General features: G+C 44.6%; 1 protein-coding gene across 50 annotated transcripts in view; it reads left to right on the plus strand.

Moving 5' to 3' along the window:
* SORBS1 (sorbin and SH3 domain containing 1) overlaps positions 1-24,100 on the plus strand; it is a 254,503-nt gene that overhangs the window by 109,599 nt on the left and 120,804 nt on the right. For 35 of the 50 annotated variants that reach the window (XM_064374042.1, XM_064374056.1, XM_064374058.1 and 32 more), the window contains 4 exons: positions 12,548-12,602; positions 16,190-16,255; positions 19,351-19,446; positions 21,464-21,592. In XM_064374042.1, coding sequence (XP_064230112.1) covers positions 12,593-12,602; positions 16,190-16,255; positions 19,351-19,446; positions 21,464-21,592 — 301 coding nt within the window. In that variant the 5' untranslated portion in view covers positions 12,548-12,592. Of the gene's footprint in view, positions 1-12,547; positions 12,603-16,189; positions 16,256-19,350; positions 19,447-21,463; positions 21,593-24,100 lie in introns of those variants that run through there. The other 15 variants (XM_064374069.1, XM_064374071.1, XM_064374078.1 and 12 more) reach the window with 1 other exon arrangement.

Genomic DNA, 24,100 nt, shown 5'->3' on the forward strand with positions numbered 1-24,100 from the left:
TATTATGTTGAATGTTTTAGTTTTGTTTTTTTTTTTAGATGGAATTTCACTCTTGTTGCCCAGGCTGGAGTGCAATGGCACGATTTTGGCTCACCATAACATCCACCTCCCAGGTTCAAGCGATTCTCCTGCCTCAGCCTCCTGAGTAGCTGGGATTACAGGCATGCACCACCACGCCTGGCTAACTTTTTTGTATTTTTTTAGAGACAGGGTTTCTCTATGTTGGTCAGGCTGGTCTCGAACTCCTGACCTTAGGTGATCCACCTGCCTTGGCCTCCTAAAGTGCTGGGATTACAGGCTTGAGCAACTGCACCTGGCCTTTTAGTGGTTTTATCTTGGTTTGAAGAAAACTCATTTCAGAAAGTTGTACTGTAATTTCAGAGGTTGGATGTACCTTTTATACCCGATATCTTCAAAAATAGGCAATTTTAGTCAAAATTAGGGTAAAAATAAATGAGGATAGAGAAAATTACCTAGCATGATATAATTCACTGGGTGAGTGATGGGAGGCAAGGTCTTGCATTTAGTGCAGTGAGGTACTATGATCTGACATGGTCCATGGCCCCAGAGCCTGTGCTCGGGGATTATTGATTTTGGGCCTGTATATATGTGTTCCACCTCAGTTACTAAACAAATGCCACCGAGAAGAGAGGTTTTCTCAGAAAAGATGGTGTTTACAGTGTTTCATATTACCTTCTTGGTAGGTTAGTATATATTCAGTTACAAGTTCAAAACTTCTTAAGGAAAATAAGCAATTCCTGAACAAGCCAGTATTATGAATTGAGGTATTTGAGTTATGTATTTGCAAAATACCCAAAGTCTTTTTACTGAATGGAGCCTCTGTTCCCTCATTCCTGAGCATGGTATGGGCCTGTACTGCAGATGTCTGTATAATATATGATGTGGTAAATACATAGCCTTAGGGATTTTGTGGTTTAAAAGAAAAGTTGAGAGAGAACTGTGGATTGTCTGTAAGAGCGGAGACCTCTCCTGCTATATCAAACCCACCCTGCTTTCCCATTTTCAAGCTCCAACAGACTGTTTTTCAGCTTTTTAATGCATTTTTTTCCCAGCCATACACAGTACTTCTTCGTGTCATTTACCTATATTATGGACTATGGCCCAACTTTGATTCTTCTGAGAATCCAGACTGCTTTCATTCATGATCTCTCACTGGTAGACATTGTATAGTGACCGCTTCAGAAGAAAAGTGGCTTCTATGTCCTCAGCTTGCCTTTATTAATTTGAGGTTCTGTATTTATAATTTAAACAGAGCTAAGATGTCTTGCTTTTATCTCATGAATTTGGGAATCTGCCCTATTGTGAGTTATCTGGATTGTCTAAGGAGAAGGCTGCAAATGTACTGGATGCCACAATTAGACAGCTTTGTTTTGGTTCTGTAGACACAACCATATTTGGGAAACACAAATAGGCCAGTTTTTGCATTTAAGACTTGTCTTGGTTAACAATGCGTGTTTTAGAAACTGTGTGTGCCCAGAGTTTTACGTATAAAGGATTTGAGAAGGAGCTCAGGGCTCTGGAATGGCATGAAGTCGAGTTAGAAGCAGGGATTGGCAGTGAGCAGGCCCAGGGAGAAGTGGGGGTACTTTGTGTGTTGTCACCTGGCAGCCCCTGCTGACTATTTTAAGATGAAATGTTTTGGTGCGATTGCTTCTTTAGGAAATCTGGTTGAACAGTTGAGTCTGTTTATTGCCCCTTTGTCCTCCTAAGGAACTTCATGGGAGTAGTTTGGCTTCATTAAACAAAAGCACTCACTGGTGATGAATGTTGGAATCCCACAAGTTGTATGGAAGATTGCATCAGGTAGCTCTGCCATATTCTAATGGACATGACTGTCAGTGGCATTTTTAGCTTGTCTCCTAGAATTTTTTCTTTCAAGTTCTAAAGATTACATAATTACATATCAAATGTCATGTAGGAGCTAAAAAAAAAAAATTACTTATCATTAGAAAAGAAACATCATAGGCCGGGCGCGGTGGCTCAGGCCTGTAATCCCAGCACTTTGGGAGGCCAAGGCGGGCGGATCACAAGGTCAAGAGATCAAGACCATCCTGGTCAACATGGTGAGACCCTATCTCTACCAAAAATACGAAAAAATTAGCTGGGCGTGGTGGCACTTGGGAGGCTGAGGCAGGAGAATTGCTTGAACCCAGGAGGGGGAGGTTGCAGTGAGCTGAGGTCACGCCACTGCACTCCAGCCTGGCGCCTGGTGACGGAGTGAGACTCTGTCTCCAAAAAAAAAAAAAAAAAAAAAAAAGAAAAGAAATGTATTATAACCATATTATAAACAGTTTGGAAAATAGAAAAAATGTTATCTATAATTCCATGCTGACACAATCACTATTAGAATTTAGACATATTTTCTTTTTAATATATGCATGTGTTTTTCCTACTATATAATTATAATCACAGAGCCGGGCATGGTGGCTCATGCTTGTAATCCCCAGCACTTTGGGAGGCCGAGGCGAGTGGATCACCTGAGGTCAAAAGTTCAAGACCAGCCTGGCCAACATGGTGAAACCCTATCTCTACTGAAAATACAAAAACTAGCCAGGTGTGGTGGTGTGCGCCTGTAGTCCCAGCTACTTAAGAGGCTGAGGCAAGAGAATCACTTGAATCCGGAAGATGGAGGTCGCAGTGAGCAGAGATCACACCACTGAACTCCAACCTGGGCAGCACAGACAGACTCCATCTCCAAAAAAAATTATAATCACAAATATCACACAGACTTATACCCTGCTCTAGTCACCTCATCTTATGAGAAGTCTTTTCCAATGTTGTAGGGTCTATGTTAGTTAATCTCATAACTGTTCAACAGTCCCCCCCAGTGGATATGTGGTCAGGTAATTAGCTTCTCTGTTATTGAACACCAGAGTGTTTCAAGGCTTTCACTATTATGAATAAAGCTATGGTAAACATCTCTGTATGTATAGCATGATTGTCATTCAAGTTTCTTTCTTTCTTTAGACTAGATTCTCCTAAAGCACAAGGATATATGGTACATAGCTCTTGGTGTGTATTGCTGAAGATAATGGTAAAAATGTAGTGTCACTGGCTGTATAGGAAAAAGCCAGTGTCTTTGCATTTTTCCACATTATTAGTTTTTAAAAATTTTGGACTAATGTAATAAGTAGAAAAAAACGATTAATCGTTTTTTTCTACTTATTACATTAGTCCAAAAATTTTATATATATATATAAAATATATATATAAAATTTTTTATATATATATTTATATATATATATATTTATAAATAAATATATATATGTATATTTTTTTAAGACAGAGTCTCACTCTTTTTGCCCAGGCTGGAGTGCAGTGGCATGATCTCAGCTCACTGCAACCTCTGCCTCCCGGGTTCAAGTGATTCTCCTGCCTCAGCCTCCTGAGTAGAGTAGCTGGGACTACAAGTGCCTGCCACCATGTCTGGCTAACTTTTGTATTTTTAGTAGAGACTGGGTTTTGCCATGTTGGCCAGGCTGGTCTCAAACTCCTGACCTCAGGTGATCCGGCCCACCTCAGCCTCCCAAACTGCTGGGATTACAGGTGTGAGCCACTGTGCCAGGACTTAATATATTCATTAACTAGTTGGGTTAAGTAAATGTTTTATCATAGATTTGTTTATTATTTGCATTTTCTCTTCTGGGAATCATTTCTTCATGCCTCTAAAAATATTTTTTCTTGGCAATTAGTATGATGACATTAGATTAAGGATATTAACCCGTCTATTTTGTTTGCTGCAAGCCATGCATTTTAATATGTAGTCAATGTAACATATAATTACAAATTATGTCTTAAATTCTGTTTTTTGAAGCTGAAATAATATTGCATTTATAAGAGTTGAAACTGTTTGGGGGGCTGAATTTGCTTGTTGGAACAGAAGTCAAGATTTTTTGTTTATTTAAAGGCTCTACTCAAGTATAAAAGGTAAAAAAAAAAAAATGATTACAGATTTATCGGTGGTGAATGTTCTAGCTCCAAATCTGCCCATTCTCTGGCATGGACCTGGAATGAGAGTTTGATAATGTTAGTGGAGTTTGGTCATGGGCTTTCTGAATTTTGTGATCATAAACAGGTCTTATTAAAACGAGTTCCTGGCTGGGTGCAGTGACTTATACCAGTAATCCCAACACTTTGGGAGGCCGAGGGACATGGATCACTTGAGGTCAGGAGTTCAAGACCAACCTGGCCAACATAGTGAAACTCGTCTCTTCTAAAAATACAAAAATTAGCCAGGCCAGGTAGCACATGCTTGTAATTCCAGCTACTCAGGAGACTGAGGCACGAGAATCACTTAAACCTGGAGCGGGGGCAGAGGTTGCAGTGAACCAAGATTGTGCCACTGCACTCCAGTCTGGATGAGAGAGTGAGACTCTGACACAAAGAAAACAAGAGTTCCTCATCTTTATGACTTTTAATAGAGATCGAAACCAAAACTATTTCCAGCCAGTGTAACCACAGAAAAAATAATAATAAAGTAAAATAAAATAAAAACTAGGTGGAAATAAAACCCTTTAGTTTTTGTTGGACCAGTGCATCTGGCTATTGGGATTGGCCTTAAATTTGGGAGAGATGAAGGAAAGGGCATTAGTGGGAAGCAACAAAGATTAAAGTCTTGGAAATGGGGACTCTTGTCAGAATTCAGTAGGAATAGCAAGTATGGTAGACGTACAGTTTAGGACTCATGGGAGGATGTGAGGGAGATGAGACTGGAAAAGTAACTGGGACGTGATCCTGCAGGGCCTTATGGCACATTAAATTTGGACTTGAATTTTTAGATCCGTGTTTCCAAAAGTGTGACATTTGAGGTGATTTTAGAAGGCATGCCATTGAACATTTGAAAATTTTGGTATTTACTCATTCCTTGATTTTCTTTCTCTCATGCAGAATTTATTCCTTTTCCTTTTGCATTACCATGACACAAGCCAGATTGCTAGCAGAAGGGTTATCCCATTGTATTATATTTAAATGGGCCACATCTGCCACCCTACAACCCTGTGATGGCCTCAAAGACAGCAATCGTATCTGATCGTGTTGGTCTTCCCTGGGCTAAGCACTTTCCTGGGTTCAGAGTAGGTACTAAAGAAATGTTTTTGAATTGTATCATCAGGCCTGTGTTTTAGATGTAATATTCTTTCCTGGAAGCTTTGCTGCCTTTCCGTTGCCCTCCATACTGCCGAGGGAACCCCTCTGAGTATATGGGAGCCCTGTGGATTTTTTCCCCCATTGAAATTTGACCCAGGTTGAAGTGAAAGCTGGGGAGTAAGTAGGTGGGTGCCAGCACAGTGGCCGGAGGGGGCTCATGGATCCTCCTTCAAACAATGTTGGAAAACCAGGAAACTGGGCTGGGTAACCTACATATATCCTTCTGGTTCTAAAGCGAGCATGTCGTTGGAACGGAATAAAGACTAGCTTAGGGCCCTCTGGTTCCCTAAACTCCTGAAGAACTAAAGAGGCCCTGTTCTAGAAGGATCCTTATGGCCCAATGTAAATCAGTTCACAGTGACACTTGGAAATCAAGACCAGAAAGTGTGGGGAGGAGGAAGGAGTTAACTGTCTTAAGTGCAGTGGAAAGATCAGTGTAGCCCTGACCACTGCAGAAACCGTCGGACTTGGCCATGCATGTGCACTGGAAACCTTTCTGAAGGCCATTTCAGATAATTGGTTAGAACGGAAACTGGGTTGGAGGGACTCCAGGAGGAAATGAGAGGATGTGGAGGATGGCCTTTCTGATGTGTTTTCCTATTGCTCCCTCTCCAGAAACATTGGTCTTTTCACAGAAACTTCATGCTTGTTGTGTTCGGAGCTCCCAGCAGTGTCATGGGATTCTAGACTGAAGTTAATGTCAGGGTCAAGTTATCCTACTTTGTTCCCCTTGAAAGGAAGTATCAGTGACTCAGTGTTTATACTTTCTGGCTTTTTGAGGAGCCTTCTGCATCCTTTGCAATAATGTAGAGGCTGCATTTGAAGAGAAATAACATTAATAGAGATTGAGAAGAGAAGGAGCTATTGAAAAATTGGAGAAACGTGGCTCTGCTAGTGGATCAGCAAAGTACAAAGAAATAAGGCCAAGCATTTATTCTGGGCTTTGTATGCTGTCTCTATTCTTTTCAAGCCATTGGAAGTAGCTGCACAAATATAAAATCAAGTCCCAGATTAGGTTTTTTTTTTTTTTTAATGACAGGGTCTCACTCTGTTACCCAGGCTAGAGTGCAATGACACAGTCTTGTCTCACTGCAACCTCTGCCTCCTGTGTTCAAGCGACCCTCCTACCTCAGCCTCCAGAGTAGCTAGGATTACAGGCGTGTACCACCACGCCTGGCTAATTTTTGTATTTTTGGTGGAGACAGGATTTCGCCATGTTGCCTGGGCTTGTCTTGAATTCTGAACCCAAGCAATCCACCTGCTTTGGCCTCCCAAGTGCTGGGATTACAGGTGTGAGCCACGATGCCCAGTCTCAGATTTTTTTTTTTTTTGAGACAAAGTCTTGTTCTGTCACCCAGTCTAGAGTGTAGTGTGATCTCAGCTCACTGCAGCCCCCGCCTCCGAAGTTCAAGTGATTCTCCTGCCTCAGTTTCCAGAGTAGCTAGGACTACAGGCATTCACCACCATGCCTGGCTAATTTTTATATTTTTAGTAGAGACAGGGTTTCACCATGTTGATCAGGCTGGCCTTGAGGTGCTGGGACCTCAAGCGATCTGCCCACCTTGGCCTCTCAAAGTACTGGGATTACAGGTGTGAGCCATTGTGCCTGGCCCCAGATTGGATTTAAAGCTAGGGCCTAACAAAATACCTTAGACTAGGAAGAAAAAAAGAAAAAAATAATCATAAAGCTAGGGCATAACCAGCCTTTTGTTCAAGTGGGGAGTTGGCTTCCTTTTAAAGAGCCATAGTGTAGTTAAGGAGGCTCTTGGTTATCTTGATGGTACGACTCCGAAGTTAGGTTCTGAAGGTTAAACAGAGGCGAGGGAAAAGGCCATGATGGAGCACCTACTGCATGTCCAGTGCTGAGGATGATGCAGTTTTTCCTCTCCGGATAATTTACAATCTATTGTTGGGGCTGGAAGAGGTATGGAGGCAAAACACCATAGTGCATAGGAGAAGCTGGAGCATGCTGGCTAGGAGATTTAACCAAAGGCTCTTTGTTTTCCAAGAACCTTGCAGGACCTTGAATTCATTTTTATAGACATATTCAGTTTCTCCCTAGTATATATCCCTAAACTATCCATATAAGGACCTTGTTTCCTTCCCTAGTAAACAATCCATATTTAGTTGTTTTTCAGCTGGAAGCATGAGTATAACTTTAGCTTTTTAGTAATTAATCATTTTGTGTCATCAAAACTTATCATAGAATTATAGGGTCATGGGATTGGCAAGGTGGGGGACAATGTGGAACAATTAATTATCTGGATGCTTTCTTAACAGCTCTGGCTGCTTCACATCTTGTTCTTCTCATGGAATGTCTGTGTTGATGCTGTGGTACTTTGACCAAGTATGGCAGGTCCAAGCAGCTCAAAGCATGGACTGGCAGTTTGACCCCTGGCTGGCACACCCCAGCTGTGACACTGCTATAGGTTCCTATAACTCACTAAGGGAATTAACTGCACACTTGCAGTTATCTGATTTTGCCACTAGATGGTACACTGTTGGTCCTTTTGGCTTTTACCCAAAGGTGCCTGGCTCATTTGGAGGGGACTTGTAAGAGACATTCCAAAGACGTACCATCATGTACTCAACCAAATCAGGCTTTTTACAGCTTGGTTTTTAAATAAACATTAAGTGTTAGAGGTTTTTATGTAAAATAAACTCTCAACTTCTACATCTGATTATAATGGCCCATATTATCTCTAAGTAAACAGCAGGGACTAGACTATGATTTTCAAAGCTTTCACTTCTGGTCAAGCTCAGTTTGTGCAGTTCCATGGATGTGTCCTCACTGTCCAGGCTCTGAGCACTTAAGTTTGTAGAGACACAACCACTGCTGAGCCACTTGGGATTCAGATCTGGTCAGCCTCATGTCAAGGAGAGAGGAATGAAGATTCTCCTCTTCAGATGGAACCTTGGGGGCTTCTCCCTCCCATATTCTACTGGTCAGAGTTCTTGAGTGGCAGATAACCAGAAACTACCTCTGGTGAACTCAAACTGAAAAGGGATTTATTGGCAAGATCTTGGGTAGTTCACGGAGTTTATGGAAGGTTGGAGAACTGCACTCAGAACTGGGGCAGGAATTCCAGGAGGCTGAGCTGGCTGGGATCAGAGCCAGAATCAGGCCCTGGAATAGTCTGGATAGGACATTGCTGCTGTTGCTACCACACAGGGGGACCGGACCGGGACACTCTCCTTGGCACTGATGCCGTTGCTGCAGTTCTTTTTCTTCAATCAGCCTGTACATCCTGAGCACTTTTGATTTTGTTTTAAACTCTCCCTTGTTTGTTAGTATCAGCTGCTGCAGATTTAATCACCAGAGTGAGAACAAACAACAGAACCTGCTACTCAAAAATTCTTCATGTGCAGAGCTGGTACTCACCTGTGCATTGTCATTGCTGCCTACTATTGTCATATTGGCTCTTAAAATATCAAAATAGTCCGTTAACACCCAGGATCCATTCTCTTTCTACCCTCTCACCATCCAGCCATGAAATGGTTAATAGCAGGCACAGGGAGGGGCCTCCCAGAGAGTGGTGCAACTGGTGTCTGCTCCAGTTGGTAGACGTTTGTGGCAAAATGATGGTTAAGTATTTTGAATATTATCCCTGACCATGTCTATTTTAGGTCAGTTTGTAAGATGGGCTGACACTTAGTAGTTTCTATATTGAGAAATGTGAAATATGCAAAGGGCTACCCACATATGACAGTGATTACTCATCATGTATGAGTTGAGGTATCCTTTTTGTTTGGCTCATAAGACATCTCCGTGCTTTGTACTTGCTTTTTAAATTAAGATGAATTAAACTAAGCTATACAAAGGGATTATGGAGTGTTATTACAATGAAATACAGCCATTAAAATGGTTGATATGCTGAATATATAGAATCTGACAAAAATGTTCATGAAATATTTAAAAATCGGAACACAAAGCTGTCCAGATATTATGTTTACAACAGTGTATATGCTATTTGTGTATCTAAAGTCTAGAAAGGACTTATAAAAGAATGAAAATAGTTTGAGTTAAGATAGCTTCACAGTTAAATCAGAAGGATTTCTTCAATAATGCTATAAAAATTGAGGAAGGGCCAGGTGTGGTGGCTCACACCTGTAATCCCAGCACTTTCAGAGACTGAGGCAGGAGGGTTGCTTGAGGCCAGGAGTTGAGGCCAGGTTGGGCAACAGAGAGATACCATCTCTATCTACAAAATAAAAATTAAAAAAATTAGCCAGGCATGATAGCACATGCCTGTGGTCCCAGCTACTTGGGAGGCTGAGGTGGGAGGATCACTTGAGCCCAGGAGGTTGAGAGAGGCTGCAGTGAGCTGTGAGCACACTAGTGCACTCCAGCCTGGGTGATAGCTCAAGATCCTGTCTCGAAAAGAGAAAAAAAAAAAGAAAAGAAAAAAATTAAGGAATAAAACCTTAGCATAATATAATTGCTCATGAAAATTATTTATATGGTGGGAAAAATTATAGAAAAAAATAAAATTATTTATAAAATAAAAACATTTGGATGGTATCACAGCAACCCTTTTGATCCTCGTAGGCAAACTAAGGTACGAAAAATTAGAATTGGAAAACATGAGGACATACAGATAACAGCAGGTTGTGTGTTTCTCGATTGAAGGAACAGATGTTTCCACACCTTAGAGAACTGTCTGGGGGGACAGCTCTTGAAGGTCATAGATAGTCTCAGATGTATTTGACAGTGACAGAGGCAAAGTTACTGCTGATTTGGGCTGCAGGGACTGACTTAGAATGATTTCCTTTTCATCCCTAGTATTCTATTCTGTTAATTACAAGGATAGGAAGTAAAGCAACCATCCAGAAAGGAAACCAGTATCCAACTTCAGCTTTATTTCTTTTTTAAAGGAAGCTAAAGCGTGTCGCCTTTTGCAGACCTTTAAACCATATCTTCACATCCCTATTACAGAATTTGTGAACTAGGGATTTCCTCTACATCATTGCTTCTCATACCTTAAAATGCAAAGGGAGCACCTGGGATTTTGTTAAAATGCCCATTCTGATTCAGTAGATACAGGATGGAGTCTGAGTTTCTGCATTTTCTTTCTTTCTTTTTTCTTTTTGTAGATGGAGTCTTGCTTTGTCACCCAGGCTGGAGTGCAGTGGCACATACAAAGTCAGCTCACTGCAACCTCCGCCTCCCAGGTTCAAGCAATTCTTCTGCCTCAGCCTCCCAAGTAGTTGGGATTATAGGTGCACACCACCACACCCAACTGATTTTTGTATTTTAGTAGAGATAGAGTTTCACCATTTTGGCAAGGGTAGTCTTGAACTCCTGGCCTTAGGTGATCTGCCCGCCTCAGCCTTCCAAAGAGCTGGGATTACAGGCATGAGCCACCATGCCTGGCCATGTCTGCATTTTCAGTAAGCTCCCAGCTAATGCCAATGCTGCTGGCCTGTGGACCACACTTGAAATATCAAGGTTCTACGTATCCTGAGGACTTGTTTTTCAGATTGTGTGACCTTCAGATATGTTCAGTAAGACCTTACTAGTCAAAGTATGTACAAGACTTGTAATTTGAAAACTATAAAACATTACCAAGAAAAATTAAAGAAGACCTGGATAAAGGGAGAGCTAGGCCATACTCATGAACTGGGAGACTCAATGTTGTTAAAAATGTTACTTTTTCACAGATTGATCTGTAGATTCAACATGATTCCAGTCAAAATCCCAACAGAATTTTTTTTTTGGTAGAAATTGATAAGGTAGTTTTAAACTTTATATGAAAATGCAAAGGACCTAAGATAGCCAAAATGATTTTGGAAAAAATCTCAAGTTGGAAGACTCACTGTATTAGGCCATTCTTGCATAGCTATTAAGAAATACCTGAGACTGGGTCGTTCATAAAGAAAAGAGATTTAATTGGCTCGTAGTTCTGCAAGCTAACTGCATGGGAAGCATGGTGCTGGCATCTGCTTGGCTTCTGGGGAGTTTCAGGAAGTTTCCAATCATGGTGGAAAGTGAAGAGGGGGAGCAGGTGTGTCACATGGCAAGAGCATAAGCAAGGGTGGGGGAGGTGCCACACAACTTTAAATGACCAGGTCTTGTGAGAACTCATGATTGCAGAGTAGCACCAGGCCATGAGGGATCCACCCCCATGATCCAGACACCTCCCACCAAGCCCACCTCCAACATCGGGGATTACATTTTAACATGAGATTTGGGCAGGGACAAATACCCAAACTATATCACTCACCTTACCAGATTTCCAGACTATGTAAAACTATAGTAATCAAGACAGTGCATTAGATAAAGACAGCTCACTGTAACAGAAAAGAGTCCAGAAATTGACCCAGCCATATCTAACCAGTTGCTTTTTGAAAGTGTTATGCTAAATGAGAGAAGCCAGACACAAAGGATTACTTGTACTATGGTACCCTTTATATAAAATCCTCGAAAAGGTAAAACAATAGTAATAGAAAACAGATCATTCATTAACAGAGAACTGAGATGGTACTTGGCTGCAGAGATACACATGGAAACTTTTTGGGGTGATGGAAAAGCTGTATATTGTGATTGCAGTGGTGGTTATAGGATGTATATATTTGTTAAAACTCATCGAATTATACAATTAAAATGGATATATTTAGTTGTATATAAACTATAACTCAGTAAAAGATCTGCTGGATATATATTAGGGCATTATCGGTACAATTTAAGCTTTCTTCGATTTGAAACCCTACTAAATAAAGGGGTCATCCATTTGAACATCAGGGATTGGTTCCCACCTCCAGGTAGTAGAGCACAGTGCATAGGAACTTGGACCAGAAAGTCAGGCTGTCTGGGTTCCGGTATCAGCTCCTTCACTGCGGCAAGCACATGGCTTCACCTGTCTGTGTCTCAGTTTCCCCATCTGTGTGAACTAACATGATATTAGTGCTTACCTCATAGGGTTGTGAGGGTCAAATGCATTAATATATTTCAAGCATTGAGAACATTTCCTTGTGCATAGTAAGCTATATATAGCATTCAGTATAATAATTAAGTTTTCAAATCAGTTTGTGTTGTGATTTTACCTTTCTTCTAAAATGTGTTTTTTCCCCTTTACCCTCACTTTAAACAGTGTGCACTCATATAGTGTGAGGTTTTTAATAGAATGTTAGATCTGAAAGGGGTCTTGGATAACATCAGAACAAATATGGGCAACAATATTGAAACCAGTGAGGCTGAGTGATGTGCCCAAGGTCACAATAATATGTGGGTGACCATGAACCAGAAGCCTGGCCAGGTGACTCCTGGTTCAGCTCTGTTTTATCAAGGGTTACAGTGTTTGCATTTTTAATACTAACCATTGGGATTGATCGCGAACCTGCCATTCATCAATTGCATTGTGTGGTGTTTGTTTTTCTACAGAGCAGTTCAGAGCCCCAGTTGCAGACAACTTGTCCTGCCACCACCATGAGCTCTGGTAAGTCATTTTAAACTCATCTTTCTCTTGTCATGTCTACCAAACTGGGCAGTTTACCCAGATTTCCTACGTACTCTGAAGGCCCCAGTGGCATTTTTTTTATTTTTTGCAACCTGGGTGAGTGCCAAAGCTTTGTCATAAGTTGTCATCATCACTATCACCACCTTCATGGTTAATGATTTTTTGAGTGCTTACTCATTACTATTGCCAAAGAACTGTGCAATACACTTTACATGCACCTGAGCCCTCTATCTCTTTATTGAGATTTAACTGGCATACCATAAACCACAGATATTTTAAGTATACAATTTGATAAAATTTGACATATGTATTCATCTCCTTGGCATTTCTTAATCTGAGTGACTGCAGCAAAAGTAAACAGATTGGCCATAATTGCTCCAGGATGTGAGCTAATCTAATGCTTCCTTCATCCGGGATAGTACAGCAGTTTGCTCCCTCTTTTGCTTTGCCTTTGGTAGTAAAAGTCAAGACCTAAAGAAATAATCAGTTTTGAGTATTTTTTGTTTTGAGCTGGGGTAGAAAACACGGGTTAGGGAAGACAGAGAGGGGAACAGATCCCTGCTCATCATGCAGCCAAGAGCTGTCAGCTTTCCAGCCCAGAATTGGAGCAGAGGAGTTTCCATCTGGAGATTAAGGCCCACCTAGGCTACTGAACATGCCCTGGAACCTCCTGAGACCTGCAGGTGGGGCAGGCTGTGGGGTGGGAGGATGACCCTGTGGATATCTCATTCAGGGTCTCTCAGTCCTGCAGTATTTTGTGAGTGTTGTCAGTGACCTCTGTGGATTAAAAATCACCCTTTTCCATTTATTTACTAAGTTCTGAGTAGGACAATTTGTAGTTAAGACCTAGGAAGACTCTGGGGTGGAATGGCTCAGGTCCACACCCTGACCTCCTTGTTTACTGGTTGCGTAGCCTTGGGCCTATGGTGGACCCTTCTGTGCATTTTCCTCTGCAAAAATGGACATAATAAAAGCACCAGTTCATTGGGATTTAGTGAGGATTAAGTGAAGTGATGCTTTTTATTTATTTATTTATTTATTTTGAGATGGAGTCTTGCTTTGTCACCCAGGCTGGAGTGCAGTGGCGTGGTCTTGGCTCACTGCAGTCTCTGCCTCCTGGGTTCAAGTGATTCTCCTGCCTCAGTCTCCTGAGTAGCTGGGATTACAGGCATGTGCCACTACATCCGGCTAATTTTTTTTTTTTTTATGTATTTTTAGTAGAGACAGGGTTTTACCATGTTGGCCAGGCTGGTCTCGAACTCCTGACCTCAGGTGATCTACCTGTAGATGTGAGGCACTGTGTCCGGCCTTAGGCAGTGCTTTTCAAGTGCTGAACTTTGTGTCCAAGGAATGGCGAGTGCTTCATCTTTGGATTCTTACTGTTACAAGCTCAGAGTTCCTCCCTGCAAAGCCAGGGACTTGGCTTCTCAGCAATTCCTTGAGTGCTTTTGCTGCGTGCAAAGAGGCTGTGCACCTTTTCCCCTCCAAGCGGGCTTGGTACTGCCAGTCGCTCCTGCTTCATAACTTGTTTTGTGTTGTCTCCTTGGCTTTTTGCTTTTGTTGTCATTTAAAACAGGCCATGGTGTTTTGCTTTATTTTGCTTTTAACTTTTTCTCTGTAGCCTAAAGCTACTTTCTCTTCCAGTGTCAGAACTGGCCTAACTTTGCATTGCCACTCCTGGCATTAAGGGCCAGAGAAGGAGGAAGGGAGGGGCCTGGAAGAAGGGTGTGGAAAAGCCTGGGAGACTTTTCCCCAGAATTGCTCTCTCAGGTCGGGGGCTGGAAGGAGGCATTGCCTAGGAAGAGTTCAGAAATTCTGGAGCCTTCGACCTGATGATCCCCTTCTTGGGAATTTCTGTCTTAATTCCAAGGAAACAAAAACATCACCCACATGAAGCAGGGAGTGGTGGTGGTGGGGTATGAATAAGTACGTTATGTGTATTTACTTGATGGAATATTACGCCGCTCTTAAAATAGTCATTAAGAGAAAAGTAGCTACATGGAAAATATTTGTTTTAATCACCGGTGGAAAGAGCAGTGTAAAAATGGTGGATTCTCTTTATCCCAAGTTTGGGCCGGGCTGCCAGTCACCAAGAGAAGTTCTTCACCTGTATGATCTTGTTACATTCTCCTGGAAAACCCCCACAGACGGGGCGCAGTTTGCCACCCTCATTACACAGATGGAAAAACTGAGGCCCTGAGGGGTTAATAATATGGCTGGGATCACTCAGCTAGTGTGTAGTGTTGTTGAATCAAACTCAGGAAGTTGGACACCAACATTGTGCTGCAGAGGTTTGAGTTTCAGGAGATGGAGTTACTAATTTTTAATTGCTTTTCTAAAATTTCTTCAAGTTTGGTTGTTACATTTAATTAAAAGAAAGGAAGAACATGGGGCTGGGCCTACTGGTAGCTCAGAGCCACACTAGCTTGGGGAGGCCTGGAGCAAGGCCACAGTCACAGAAGGAACTAGAGCAGGTACTTGGATTTCTGGCCTTCTCACCAGCACCATCCTTCCACGCATCTCAGAAATGAGAGCTCAAGGGAGATATCTGGGAGAATTAGCCTTCCCCTGTAGGTGGATGTGGGGAATTAACAGGATACAGTCTGTGGGACCAGCATGGGAACATCCAGGCACCAGGTGGGGCAGTGGCCCTGCTCATGTCTGGCCACAGGCAGCATCCAGACTAGCCTGTCGGTGTGGTTTACAGCAGGCGTCCACCCTTTGGGGAGGCTGATTGTTAAGAGCTTAGGTTTAGTCTCAGCCTAATGAATTACAGGGGTGTGAGACTAAGCTTCAGTCCCAGCATTTAGAGATATAGAATATATATCTATATGTATACATCAGGAAACCCAAATGTTTATCCCATTTGGGTAGTAAGAAGATGAGCTGTGAGATGGGCAGACCAAAGTTCAGATTTCAGCCTAGTGATTTTGGGCAGGCCCGGAATCTTCTCTGCCTCAATTTTCTGCCTCAATTTTCTTATCTATAAAATAGGCATTCCTAACTCCTAGTTCTTGAGGTCTGAGTCTTAAGGATAAAATGAGATGCTAATTATGGAATGATAAGCATGGATCCTCAGATCTAGGCAAGTCAGTGTTTAAAAACCCAAACATGATTATGTTTGTAGCGTGGTTAACTCTGGGCTTGAAGGGGGTTCCTGCAACACACATGTCCCAGGGTGACATGGCCTGCCTGCCTGCCTTTCTTGGCCTGCCTCCATCTATTTGGGATGGGGACCTGGGTGGGGCTTAGGTTGCAGGTGAACAGGGAGGGTCTCAGTTTCTGTAACTGAGCAGAACTCAGGAAACTCTCAGCCAACACAGAAGACATGACATCCGAGGAGAGCCTCAAGGGTGCGTGGAATTTCTGTCAGGTAAGAAGGGAGGAGGAAGCATTCTTGGCAGAGGGTCTCATAGGAACCGAGGCCTAGAGGTCTGAAAGTATCTGACAGGGCAGGACCCCTCTGCTTCCTCCTGACTCTGACCCCAGCACCTGGTGCCATGCAGGACTCAGTAAGCGCTGGGAGGGCATACTCACAAACCTCATGCTCTCTTTCTTTCTTGCAGAATGTGATGGTGGTTCCAAAGCTGTGGTGAATGGCTTGGCACCCAGCAGTAATGGGCAAGACAAAGGTAAGGTTCTTAGGGAGACGTCTGCATCAGTACTGGAAAGTATTTCTTTTTTCTTTTTTTTTTTTTTTTTTTTGAGATGAAGTTTTGCACTGTCTCCCAGGCTGGAGTGCAGTGGCACAATCCTGGCTCACTGCCACCTCTGCCTCCTGGGTCAAGCAATTCTCCTGCCTCAGCCTCTTAAGTAGCTGGGATTACAGGCACCTGCCACCATGCCCGGCTAATTTTTGTATTTTTAGTAGATACAGGGTTTTACCATCTTGGCCAGGCTGGTCTTGAACTCCTGACTTGGTGATCCACCTGCCTTGGCCTCCCAAAGTGCTGTGATTACAGGTGTGAGCCACCACGCCCGGCCTGTACTGCAAAGCATTTCTAAAGTTGTGGAGTATTGCAGGCTGGGGCCATCCCATCTGCCTGGTGTGAACATCACTGGCCTAACCAAGACATAAACTGGAGACGTGTTCCCCAAACTGATTTTCTGAGACCTGGAACCTGTTCTTGTATTTCAGGAGTCTGAGACTGCCATTTTCCCACCGTGAGGTATTAAAAACTTTCCCTAGCTCACAAGGTTGCTGTGAATAACTGATCAGATACATGGACCAATGCATACTTCATATCTGGTACAGATGGTATTTATCAGCCTGAAATATCCCTTGCTCAGCCTTTCACCTTCACCTATAATAAACAGTGATGTGTTCACAGTCTTGACCTTAAGGCAAGAGCCTAAATCATTAAAATAAATTATTTCATTGGCATTAATTTTATGCACATCCTCTCATAGTTTCAGTTTTTAAAAATTTTAGGAGAAAAGATTTAAATGTGAAATGGATGATGGATGTGATGACCTTTGCGTTACTCCTTGGCCTGGAGACTTTCATCCTGACCTCAGTGTGGCTGCGCAGATAGCCTGGCTACAGGGCCCATGGTGCCACTTTCACTGCGTGGTGTGATGGACACTCCAGCTGGAGTGACAAGGCATGAGTTCAAGTCTCAGCTCTGCCAATCATGAACAGGACATCTTGAGAGGTCCTTTATCTTTGTGGGTGTGGGTTCCCTTATCTACAAGATGAGGGAATTTTATGATCTGCTGTATTTATTTCTGCCTCAAATTCAGAATTGGAATGAACACTCATCCAACTAAATCTTATGGTATACAAGAGGAAGGGCGAGAATCCTGGCATTGGGCATTTAAGTCAAGATGCATTTCTCAAAGAATAATTTCAAACAATTTGGCATTTTGACCTTTGTAATTTCCATCTGGATCAGCAAAGCGTTCCTTTTAAGACAAGGCAAAGTGTGAACTAAGAGGAAGCAGCTGTAGGGGGTATGCCGAGAGACTAGGAGGGGTTGAGGTACAGGGCCCAGGTGGTGTGGGGGTGGGTTCCTTGGTGGCAGGAGGGGACCTGCCATGCTCCTGTTCTTGCCTCCCTGCCTGGCCTCCCATCTGCACCCCTGGTGTGGAGTCCTGTACAGTCTCTACCAAGTTGTACTTAGGGGACTTTGAGGGGCAGTGCTGTGGAGTGGCTGCAGGCATGTGTTTAGCATCCAGTGAGGAGCATAGGAAGGGGTGGGGCCCTGTGTGTTTAAAACCTGTGGGGTCATCAACCCCATCCATGTGAACTAATTTATACAAGAGACTTAAGGCATGTGGAGGAGGGTGGCATGTGGAGTGGGCCCCATTCTCTCCTTGGTGAGACGCACCTTTGTCTGGAAATAAGCAGGCAGAAGTCATCTGAAGGGCATCAGAGTGGCCTGAGGTCCCTGAACCGGAGCTGGGATAGCTGAGCTCCAGTCTTAGCCTCTCTGTCTGAGAACCGAATGAGCCTGAGCAGTTTGCTGAGCCTCTTGCTTCCTCTGAAAATGGTTACAAAAATATCCCCCAAGCCCATCTCCCAGGTGGAGCAGACAGAAGGATGCTGTAAGAGCACATTTGTCTTTAATACATGCAGTAGTGTCATTCACAACCTAGTCCTGGATGGCCAGGCGCCGTGTGACTGCCCTATACCTTACGAGGTGAGCTGACAGCAGGATGGACTAGAAGGTGCACTGCCCCTGGCCGACAGGCCTCCCTTCTGTTGCCTTGACAGACTCACCAGCACGATGCTGACTCTGCAGTGGTGATCTTGCTCCTAGGCAGCCCTACCTGCTGTGATTCTATAGATCTGTGGCCACAATTGACTTTGGCACCCTCGCACAGAGCTCCTATCCCTTTTTATGTGCTGCCGTTAAGAGAGAGTACGAGGGGAGGCCTCACAACAGGCTCGTTGTGAAAAGAGTTAGGGATGTGCCTATCATGAGATTACAGAATCTGGGCAGGCAGGGAGCCCAGAGACCCTGCAGATAGATAAGTGTGAGCACCCAGGACATTTGAGCGGTGGCCTTCACTGCATCCTGGGCAGGCAGCCCTGCTCTGCCTTAGCTCAGCTGGGCATCGGGGTCCTGGGCTGTACACTTGGGTGCTGCCCAGAGACTACATATGCTCTTGGACACTTGGCACCTCCTGACCAGGAAAGGGTGGGTTTAAGCAAGGCCATCTGCTGTCCAACAGATAGGGGTTCTGATTTGCTTGGGGCCAGAGGGCTATGATTGTCAGAGCAGGAACAAGACCCCAGAAGCTATGCTGTGGGGGAAGTAGCTCTGATGGCAGAAGGGACCAGGCAGCTCATGATCTTATTCCTTTGTTCCTTCACTCATCTGGAGCCCATGGGCCACAGCCCTCCTCCTTGAAGCCCACTCCCCAGCCTTCTCCCAAGAAGCCCTGTGGACCCTGGTGCTCTCCTCTTCCTCCGTTTGCCAGGCCATCTGTGCCTCTGTAAATCTTTGTCCAGAGCCTTGGCAAGCTCCTGGTGTGGCAGGAGCCACCGATCAACACTGACCAGCTGTATTTGGGTGATTATTGGGGGAGAGGGGTCTGTTATCTTGGCCTAGAACTCTAAAGAGAGAAAGCAGGTTATTTTTAATTACTGCATCTACTGCCCTTTGTATTGTTCTTGTTGTGTGGGCGACTTCCTCCTATTGTCCCTGCCCAGTTCCTCAACTGCCTGAGTGTTTCCCAAATGTTCTTTCTGGATGCACCATTTACCCTTTTGTGTTTTCAGCAACTGCCTACCCTTTACGTGCACGCTCTATTTCTGCTGTTAAAATCATTCCTGTGAAGACAGTGAGAAACGCCTCAGGCCTAGTTCTCCCTCCAGGTATCTCCTTGGGTCGGTTGATTTTCTTTAATTGTGAGCGGATCATGGCATGGTTTTCCTTTCTTCTTTTCTTCTAACACACGCTTTGAGCTGAATCCTTGCATGTTTAGGAGGCATTCCGTCTCACTTCCTCAGCTTGTTTCCTTTGTTCTTCTGTGTGCGTACGTGAATGTCTGTGTGTGTTTTTCTGGGAGCCAGTGAGTGTGGGGAAGAACTGAGGACAGAGGCCTTGCCCCTCTTTTCTTTAGGAGAAGGGTCAGTCGAGAGCCTCAGCTTTCACTTTGGGATGGGGCTGAGGTGCATGGACAGCCTAGGCTCTCCCTAGAGGTTTCCAACTCCAAGTACTTTAGCAGAAACTGCAGTCTCCTTGAGAATTAACCCGGTCTCACAGAGAACCTCTGAACTGGGCTGAATTTGAAGCAGCTGCCTTAGGTGTCAAACCTAGACTCGCCTCTGTGATGCTCACTGGGCCATCCCAGAGCATCCCCTGTGCCTTCCCTGATTTTACCTGCAGCCACTTCCTGCCTCTCCCCTCCAGGGGTTGGGGGAGTTACAGCTCAGATGTCAGTTTTGTACAAAGTGGGACACATGAGGCCTATGCAGTACTTTTTCCAATGGCGCTTTCAGAAGTAACTGGGCTGTGTGTTTAGGAACCTATGGAAGGGCTGCACCTGTCAGTGTGCCCTTCATCCTTTTGAAGTGACCAGGAACCAGTTTTCCCACTAGTTTGGTGACATCAGTCACTTAGCCTTTTGATAGAGTTGGATAGGTCAGATGCTCTCCAAGGCTGATGCTTGCCCCACCACACGTTGTGGGTTTCATGCATTGCGTTCAGTACAAGAGGTGCTGACAAGGCAGGTCTGTTCTCTTCTCTAATGCTGATGATCATTCTCCCTGAGTTGTTGGAAGGGGGCTGCTGACATGGAAAGCAAGGAGAGAAGAGGCTTTGCTTCTCCCTGCCCTCGGACGGGAAGGGGGTGAGTTGGACGTCTGAACTCACATACCCAAACACACACCCTGAATGTCAACCTGCAATCCTAATTGTGACAATTTTGGGTCAGGAATCTAGGCTGTGAGCAATCTGAAAACAAAACAAAACTGTGGTGTTCTGCATAACTCAGCTGCACATAAAGAAACACTGGAGTGTGTGCTTCCCAGAACTGTGTGCCCCGCCCGGTTCCCTGCCTGCCCATGACTGATTTTCTGCAGGATGGTATTCAGATCTTTTGAAGCGTATTTTTAGATCTTTCTTGAGGAAACTTTCAAAGTTGACCCAGGTCTGTTATTAGGTCCTAGTGAAACTGTAGGAGATGCCAGGACCCTGGGAAGACAGCTGAGGCTCAGTGGACACTGCTCATTGAAGGATTTAGCCTTTTGGGTCATTTTTGTTGCTGTGAGTTTTCTTTGATACGTTTGGAAAGTGAGGCTGTTACTCATGAGCTTTCTCGCCAGGCAGCTTATCCTTCTGTCTCAGCAATTTGGGAGTCTTGACTTGCCGATCCAAGGAGATTTGCTTTTCCTTTTCCCACTGGAAAACTGCAAGGAGTAGTTGTTCTCTATAGAACACCACCCCTGCCCCTACTTCCCTACATCGCCAGCTTGGTTTTTAATGAGAAGGATGGTCTGGAAGCTTGAGACATCTTTCATAAACTTTCTTGAACTGTGCCTTACTAACTGGTCAGAAGTCTGCTCACCAACCCAAATGTCATTTAATAAAAGGCATAAATCTGCTTTTATTTTGAAATGTTTTCAGCTGATACTGTAACTCATCCATTTACTCTGAACTCACCATTGCCGCCATGTTCCCCTAACTTCATGATGCACAGTAAACCTCTGAAAACTTGCCCCTCTCCACCACCCACAGATTAATTTCCATTGGCCACAAGTGTTTGAAGACTTTACGTGGCTGTAACCAGGTTCATCTCATTCCCTAGCTATAACAATTTGCTAACCAACTGTCCTTTAATCTTTCAGGAGTCTTGGATTCAGTCTTCTCTTTTGGACCTTTTCTTTTCAGACATGGATCCCACAAAAATCTGCACTGGAAAGGGAGCAGTGACTCTCCGGGCCTCGTCTTCCTATAGGGAAACCCCAAGCAGTAGCCCTGTGAGCCCTCAGGAAACCCCGCAACACAAAAGCAAACCAGGTGCGCTGAGGCTGGGGGAGATGTTCAAAGCCACATGGGAAGGTTGGGCGGATGCTCTGGTGTTTTTGCTTAGGAGGGTGTGAGTTCATCAGATGCCTCCTGGTTCTCTCAGGGTTCCCTGGGATAGTCAGCTCCTTTTGATGGGTAGTGGTCAAAACCCCAAGCTAACAGTCACGTGCTGCAGATGAAGGCACAGAAATGACCACCACTTTATGTTAGCTTTGACTGAGCAGGTCATCCTGTGACAAGAGCCAGTGATCTGCAGATGGCACTCATGCAGATGGAAATGACTTAGGGCATGGGGGGTAAACGGTGAGATGGGCTAGAGGTTGGGCTTCTCAGAGCTCATCCCTGAATCCTAGAGGTTTGCTGTGGCCTGTCCAGGCAGGGCTGGGCTGGAGGTGCAGCCAGGGGAGACTAAGAGGTGTGGATGACCTTGCTTGCTCCTGGGAAAGCAGAGGTGGGCAGGGCTCGGCCTGGGATGGCCACAAGCCAGCTGCGGGAGCAGGATCAGGAGAAGTAGTTTCAAGGCCCAGTGTAAACTAGGAGCAAAGGGAGATCGAAGAAGCCACATGAAGCCCATCTCCCCACCTTAATCCATCACTTGAGAAACCTGAGGTATTGAGGTTTAGAACTGGGACTTCAGGGCCAGGCGCAGTGGCTCATGCCTGTAATCCCAGCACTTTGGGAGGCCGAGGCTGGCAGATTGTCTGAACTCAGGAGTTCAAGACCAGCCTGACCAACATGGTGAAACCCCATCTCTACTAAAAATACAAAAATTAGCTGAGTGTGGTGGCACGTGTCTGTATTTCCAGCTACTTGGGAGGCTGAGGCAGAAGAATCGCTTGAACCCAGGAGGTGGAGGTTGCAGTGAGCTGAGATTGTGCCATTGCACTCCAGCCTGGTGACAGAGACTCCATCTCAAAAAAAAAAAAAAAGAACTGGGACTTCAGAATCTAATAGATTTCTGTGTACACCCTGCTAACCCTAATGAACTGTAGAATGGGGTTGGTAACTGCATCTGCCTCATAGGATCATTTTGAGAAAGAAGTATATGAAGTACTGTGTATCATGCCTGGTGGTATGGACTAGACTGTCAGATGTTACCTGCTATTTGATTATGGTCAGATTATTTTGGCTTCGCCAGAGATGACTTTCCATGGCCCAAGTATTCTGGGAGTTGGCAAATGCTGACTTTGAGATCAGGCACAGTTAGTTTAGGGTGAGACAGCGCCTCTCCACTCTGTAGGGCAGTGGCTTTCATACTTTAGCTGCATCAGAATCACTTGGAGTAAAAAGATAGGTTGCTGGGCCCCAGCCCAGAGTTTTCGAATGTAGGATTCCCACTTGCAGGTCTGAGGTAGGGTCTGAAGTTTTGCATGTCTGACAGGTTCTTAGGTTGTGCTGATGCTGCTAGTGCAAGGACCGTATCTGAGAGCTGCTGCTGTAGCGGGTGGGAGCTTGCTTTCTTGAAGGAAATGCAGGGAGCAGTCGAATGGAGGGAAGGACCACTCCCTTGGGACCTGAGAGGAAGGGCAGTAGGGTGCACAAACCCCTCTAGTGCAGCAGGAGTGGTGTGTTGTGATAAGATAGACGTGATATGTAGGATGGAAATGGCCAGACCTAGCATCCTGGAAACTGATTTTCTTCCTGCCCAACCACCCATAACAGGTGTTGGAACACATGCTGGTGGATGAGGCCAGGCTAGGGTTTGAGCACAAACCCCTTTCTAGTGATGTTGGTCCCTGTGAGGGCTTCTTCATCCTTAGGCTGAGGGAGGCCCGAGCAGCCCACAGCCTTAAAAGTCGACAGAGTAGCTTCTTGGTCCTATATTCCTGAGCCCAGCCCTGACTCCTGACCCGCTGCAATTTACTTTTCTGCTCTCAAAGGTGGGGGTGAGGAGAGAAGGCAAAGTTGTTTTATTCTAGGGCTAACTTCATCCAGCCTTTCCAAGCCTAACTGGGAAGACCCAGCTCCCAAGCTAGAGAGCGTTTGGAGAAAAAGAGAGAGTCCCTAAGGGATGATGCAAAGAGAAAGGCCTTATGTGCAGTCCCTTGGCCCAGTCAAATGACCTTACAAACCGCCTGTCCCATCCTCTGATCGAAATGGAGAGGGAGCCTGGAGCTCCCTCTAGTGGTTACAGTGTGGCATTGACGTCGAACACAAATATGTCCACCAAGTGCACGCCTGTACCAGTGCCTCCCAGTACCATGTGGATTATTTATTTATTTATTATTATTTTTTTGAGACAGGATCTCACTCTGTTGCCCAGGCTGGAGCACAGTGATGCAATCATGGCTCACTGCAGCTTTGACCTTCTGGGCTCAGTCTGTCCTCCTACCTCAGCCTCCCAAGTATTGAGGTGCACACCACCACACTTGGCTAGTTTTTGTATTTTTCTGTAGAGACAGAGTTTTGCCACGTTCCCTAGGCTGGTCTTGAACTCGTAGGCTCAAGTGATGCACCTGTCTCGGCCTTGCAAAGTGCTGGGATTACAGGTGTGAACCA

The sequence above is a fragment of the Aotus nancymaae genome, unplaced genomic scaffold (assembly GCF_030222135.1).
Source record: "Aotus nancymaae isolate 86718 unplaced genomic scaffold, 86718_ANA_hifiasm-v0.15.2.pri h1tg000010l, whole genome shotgun sequence".
NCBI classification, from domain to species: domain Eukaryota; kingdom Metazoa; phylum Chordata; class Mammalia; order Primates; family Aotidae; genus Aotus; species Aotus nancymaae.